Source organism: Mobula hypostoma, chromosome 16, assembly GCF_963921235.1.
Source record: "Mobula hypostoma chromosome 16, sMobHyp1.1, whole genome shotgun sequence".
Taxonomy (NCBI): Eukaryota; Metazoa; Chordata; class Chondrichthyes; order Myliobatiformes; family Myliobatidae; genus Mobula; species Mobula hypostoma.
Genome location: NC_086112.1, coordinates 71,013,652 through 71,019,651, shown reverse-complemented (window position 1 = coordinate 71,019,651; position 6,000 = coordinate 71,013,652). Strand labels below are relative to the sequence as shown.

The window sequence follows — 6,000 nt, the reverse complement described above, 5'->3', positions numbered from 1 at the left end:
ACTGCTGAATGACTAACTAGCTTGAGGAGTAATCAAAGCATAATCACCTGACGTTCTGTTTCTTCTTTAGTTGTACTGTGTAATTGTTCTTGCTTCAAGGCTGCAGGCAGAAGTAGCCCTCGAATAGATAAGGAAATAACCTAATTACACCTTTTTCTGTACTGTGCTAAGACATGATTATTGAGCAAAGGAGTTATCAGCTTGCATGCTGTATTTCACAAACATGCTTGGAAGCTTTTGATAACATACACTATATCTATATAATGAGAAAAGTCTGTGTACTCAGGCTGTCTCAGAACTCTGCTTTAAGAGGTTGAGCTCTCCATGATACGTATCATGTTATAATAAACTTTCAAAAGCGATCTCCCTTCGTATCCGAGTAATACCTTTTCTGCAACATCCTTGTTATCTGAGTTAAAGGCCAATTTATACTTCTGCATCGAATCTACGCTGTAGGTACGGCGTAGTCGCATACCCTATGCTGTAGCCTGATGCGCACCTCCCCAAAAATGTAACTATGCATTGCGGCGACGCAGACCGCAACAACTGTGATTGGTCGGCTTGGTAGCATCGCATTTCCACCATTTTCGAATTGAGAGAGAAGAGTGAAGAAGAATGTGAGTTGAACGTGAGTTGGAAAATGGACCAAATCGTCAAATCTATCTGCCGACATTCGAAAATATTTGAAATGCATTTCCTCGTCTATGTCTCTCTCACAGAAAATTCACCCTCCTTTTGCCTTAATCCATACAATGGTCGTACACACCATCTCCTCCAACATTTTCTCTCTTTTCTGCGTTGCAGTGATTTCAATAAAAGTAACATCCAACGTGATGCGCTCAGTTTCAGTTGCCATTGTTTGAAGTACACAAAGAAACTCAACACAGTGGCATAGAAACCCCACCACCAGCTAGCGTTTTGGCGGTGAATTGCAGAGCGATGCAGACACACCAACGCACAAGTATAAGTGCTCACAACGGCATAGGCCACTTGTGTAGGCTATGACGTAGACCCTATTGTGACGAGAATACACATAAAATTAAGATGTTTGCTGGCCTGGGCTAGCATCAGTGGCATCAGCAGTTGGTCTGCCACCTGCCCTCAGGGGAAGGAGAGATAAGGAACAATGGAGCAGCGTCTGGAGATGTGTATTGAAGGGACGGGGGAGAGAGAGCTGTCTGGAGCGGCTCCCCCCTTTGAACCTTGAACTGTTTTAAGTGATGGACAGGCGATACCCCAGCAGGGGGATAAAAAGGGACAGGTTCGCCAAGGCGACACACACGCCACCCGAGGTAATGAGACCCTGGAAGCGGTACGCTTCTCACGAGTCGGTGAGAGGTACCAGACAATGGCCAGGGTGGAAAGGTACGATCAGCGGGAACCCGGTGTGTGTCCGCCCTTGCCTGGGTGCCGGGTTCACTGCAGAGGATCGACCGCATCTGGAGGAGGGGTCACAGTCGGTGACCTCAGGTGACATCACCAAGGACCCGCCCAAAAGCTGCTTGTGAGCCATCTCGCCGGTCTGTGAGTGAAGCCGTGTCTGAATGATCAGTTGTTCCTGTTCTATCTCTCTCTTCCCCCCCACGTTGTCCATCGCCAGGGCAACGATTACTGCGAACTGAACTACTAAACTGGACTGAACTTTGAGTCACTTTTAAATTTGGTCATTTATCCCTAGACAACGATAGAGCTTGATTGATGCTGTTATCTTAATTCTGTGCACATGTGTGTTTATCATCGCTGAACTGTTGCATTTATTATCCTTTCGATTACTGTGTTGCTTGTTTCTTTAATAAAACTTTCTTAGCTCTAGTACTCCAGACTCCAACTGAGTGATCCATTTCTGCTGGTTTGGCAACCCAGTTACGGGTACGTAACACTATGCAGAAGTATAAATCAGCCTTACGTCATGCAACACACACAAAATGCTGGAAGTCAGCCAGCATTTATGGAAAAGAGTCAAGAGTCGACGTTTCGAGCCAAGATTCTTCACCAAGACTGAAAAGGAAGGGGGAATGCCAGAATTAAAGGATAGGGGAAGGAGAAGGAAGCTTGCTGGAAGGTGATAGATAAAGCCAGATGGGTGGGAAAGAGCAAGGGCTGGAGAAGTAAGAATCTGATAGAAGAGGAGAGTGGATGAAGGAAAGGAGGAGACCCAGGAAGTAATAGGCAGGTGAGAAGTGAAAGGTCAGTGGAGAACAGAGGAAGGTGGGGGGGGGGGTGGAGAAATTTGTTCACCAGGAGACAGCAATATGCATGCCATCATGTTGGAGGGTAACCAGACGGAATATAAGGTGTTGCTGCTTCACTCTGTGGGTGGTCTCATCGTGGCACAAGAGGAAACCATGGAGCAACATGCCAGAACAGGAATGGAAATCGGAATTAAAATTTTTGGCCACTGGGAAGTCCTGCATGTGCCAGCTGATGTAGAGGTGCTCGATGAGGCTGTCCCTCAATTTACAACAGGTCTCACCAATATAGAAGAGACTGCATCGGGACCAATAGATGACACCAGCAGATTTGCAGGTGAAGCGTTGCCTCACCTGGAAGGACTGTTTGGGGCCCTGAATGGAGGTGAGGGAGGCTGTGAATGGGCAGGTGCCGCACTTAGGCTGCTTGCAGGGATAAATGCCGGGAGGGAGGTTAGTGGGGAGAGATGAATGCACAAGCGAATCGTGGAGGGAGTGATCCCTGTGGAAAGCGGAGTTGGGGGGAAGGTAAAGGTAGGATCCCTTTTGAGATGGTGGTGGAATTTGTAGAGGATAATGTGTTGGGACAAGATGGAGTGAATATGAACATACGGGAAATGGAGGAGATGCGGGTGAGGCAGCGTCAGTAGTGGAGGAAGATAAACCCAATTCTCTGAAGAAGGAAGGCATCCCTGATCTCCCGGAATGGAAAGCCATGTCCCTGGAACAGTTGCAGTGGAGGTGAAGGAACTGAGAAAAGGGAAAAACATTTTACAGAAGGGAGGGTGGGAAGGGAGATAACTATGGGAATAATTAAGTTTATAAAAGATGTAGGTTGACAGTTTACCTCCAAAGATGGAGACAGAGAGATTGAAAAAAGGTCAGGAAGGTGTCGGAGACAGACCAAGTGAACTTAAGGGCAAGATGGAAGTTAGAGGCGAAATTGATAAAGTTGACAGGCTCAGCATGGGTACATGAAATAGTGTTAATATAGTTGTCAACGTAGTGGAGGAAGAGTGGGGAGTATAACCAGGGAAGGGTTTGAACATAGATTGTTCTACAGAGCCAACAAAGAGACAGGTCTAGCTTGGGTCCACGTGAGTGCCCACGGCTACCCCTTGGTTTGGAGAAAGTGGGAAGAACCAAAGGAAACTTTGTTCAGGGAAACAAGTTCTGCCAGACTGAGGAAGGTGGTGGAGGGAGATTGGTCGGTTCTTTTGTGAAGAAAGAAGCAAAGAACTTTGAGGCCTTTCTGATGGGAGATAAAAGTGTATGGGGACTGAACATCCGTGGTGAAGATGAGGCAGACAGGACCAGGGAATTGAAAGCTACTGAGTAGAGGACATGAGAAATGTCACGGATGTAGATGGGTAGGGACCGAGTCAAGGGGGATAGAATGGAACCACAATAAGAGGACACGGGTTCAGTAGGGCAGGAGCAGGTGGAGACAATAGGCCTACCTGGGCAGTCTGGTTTGTGGGTCTTGGGTAGGAAGCAGAAGCGATCAAAGTGGGGTAAGAGAACAACGAGTTTGGGAGTTCTCAACAGTGAGTGAGGCCAGTGATGGTGTCGCAGACAGTTTTCTGATGGTCTGGAGTGGGATTCTTCCCGATGTGTAGGTATGAGGAGGTGTCTGAGAGTTGTCACCTGGCCTCAGCAAGGTAGGGGTCAGTGTACAGCACTCCCTTTGTCTGAAGTTTAATGGTAAGGTTGGGATTGGTGCAGAGAAAGTGGAAAGCAGTGTATCCTGAAGGGGTAATCCTTTCACTGCTACCATTAGGCAGAAAGTACAGAAGCCTGCAGTCCCACACCACCAAGTTCAAGCACAGCTCCGTCCCATCATCCATTTGGTACTTGGACCAACTGACAAAACCCTGATCACTGCAGTTTATCAACACCGATGTAACCACTTTGAATAGAATGGACCTTACTGTATTTCTTTTCAGTTCTAAATGTAAACGTGTATAATTTATTTTTAAATATGTTGTGGACTCTGCATAATGCTGCTGCACGTTTTTAACTGTACCCGTCCACAACCTGTACTTGTGCATGACAATAAACTCAATGTGCATTCCTGTGGATGCTACCAGACGGGGGGGATAAATGTGCCCGTGATATATATCGGGCAGAGTCTACTACTCTCTGCTGCTTCATAAGGATGTGTGATTCAAGTTCTTAATTAGACAGAGGTAGGTGCCCGAAACGCGTTGCTGAGTGATGAAGGGATCAGAAAGAACAGCAATGTTAAGAGGAATTTAGACAGACATTGAATAGGACAGGACAGACATAAACGAACCATATGCAGGCAGACATGATGGACCGGTTGCTGCACTGCTCTAGAGTCGGCCCGCTTAACTTTACAGTCGGATCGTCTATAAAGACACGGGAAGACGCAATAGTAATACTTTACACTGCTACAGCCCAGCAAAGTGGTAAACAAAAATGGACAAAAGCCTTTTACAATACTGAAGTTTCTCCTCCCCCCACGTTCGCAGAACGGAGCAACTATCGGCTGACTACTCGGCTACGTCACCGCCCGAGGAGGCGGGGCTCGGATGTGACGGAGGCTTGAAGAGGGCAACAACCGAGGGGTGACCACTAACCTGGAAGTGGAATTTATTTGTTGTGGCCATGGCAGGGATTAAAGGTGAGTGCATTGGGATTAATGACCCAGGCAAACACAAAATGAAGCCTTCTATCTCGTTACTACCTCCTCTGAGTGATGTCAACCCCGTCTCAGGCCGTCCGCTCCTCACGCCTCACAGCTTCCCTGCCCTGCATCTCCGCATTCTCCAGGTTCACCATCTGCAGGCGTGAAATGAATCTAAACCTGCTTTTTGCCCCCGTCATTTCGGGAATAAACTTAGTTTGTTAGAAGCTATATAAAAAACGTTTACAGATAGTCGAAATTGCACATGTAGATTAGAATGAGCATTTGTAGATCAAAAGGAATCGTAGTCAGTGTGGGTGGTTATTGCTAATATACATGCTAGCTTCTGTGGTTTATTTATTTGTATTTTGTCACTTTGCATCTTCCAGCTTTGATCAGCCTGTCATTTGGTGGAGCCATTGGACTGATGTTTCTGATGCTTGGATGTGCCCTTCCGGAGTACAAGTAAACAATGAGTACCACATTTAAGCCTTAATTTTAAGAGAGTTTTGTCCATTCGGCTACTTTTAGTTGAAATAATTTTTCATAAAATTCTTGAAGTAGGAGATAGAAACACGACTGCAGAGTTTAAAAAAAATCTAGGTTATTAGGTAACACTTGATTCAGTGCTTAGTGCCCATCTCCTCATAGACACATAGAAACTGGAAGCAGGAATAGATGATCTGGATCTTTAAACCTGCACAGATATGAAGTAGAATTGTCTCCACACCATACTTTCATTCTCTTCCCATGGCCTTTGATAAATTTTGTGCCTTCCAGCATCATTTATCGTAATCCTAGTTTGTAGTGTGAATTTTTGCTGAATGCTCACGTAGTGATTTGAGACAGCTGTTAGGAATGCCTGATGATCCCTAGTATCTGTATTTTTTGCCTGTTTACCTGGCAGGATCCCTTATTTTTGTTTGATTGCTGTGATGGTGTGGAGTGTAATTGAGTTACAACACTAGTTCGGGTGGGAGGGGACTGGAAGAAATCACAGGGACTAAGTGAGATAAGTTGCTGCATTCCCTGTTCCCTGTGGCCGTTTTGAAATGATAGTACTTATTGGTAGGCATGGTATAGACTTGTTGTGTAAAAGGGCTGAGAGGATCGTTGAAAGTAGGGCTGTGGGAGGGTGCTGCCTGTGGAGCAGTGATATAT

The 6,000-nt window shown here is 46.1% G+C and overlaps 1 protein-coding gene across 1 annotated transcript in view; it reads left to right on the top strand.

Annotated features, from left to right (window-relative positions):
• The first annotated feature begins 4,589 nt into the window (after positions 1–4,589).
• The window catches only part of LOC134357481 (leptin receptor overlapping transcript-like 1), a 76,805-nt gene continuing 75,394 nt past the window's right edge, over positions 4,590–6,000 (top strand). Inside the window, exons 1-2 of the mRNA XM_063069101.1 lie at positions 4,590–4,836; positions 5,229–5,304. Coding sequence (XP_062925171.1) covers positions 4,821–4,836; positions 5,229–5,304 — 92 coding nt within the window. The 5' untranslated portion in view covers positions 4,590–4,820. The remainder of the gene's footprint in view (positions 4,837–5,228; positions 5,305–6,000) is intronic.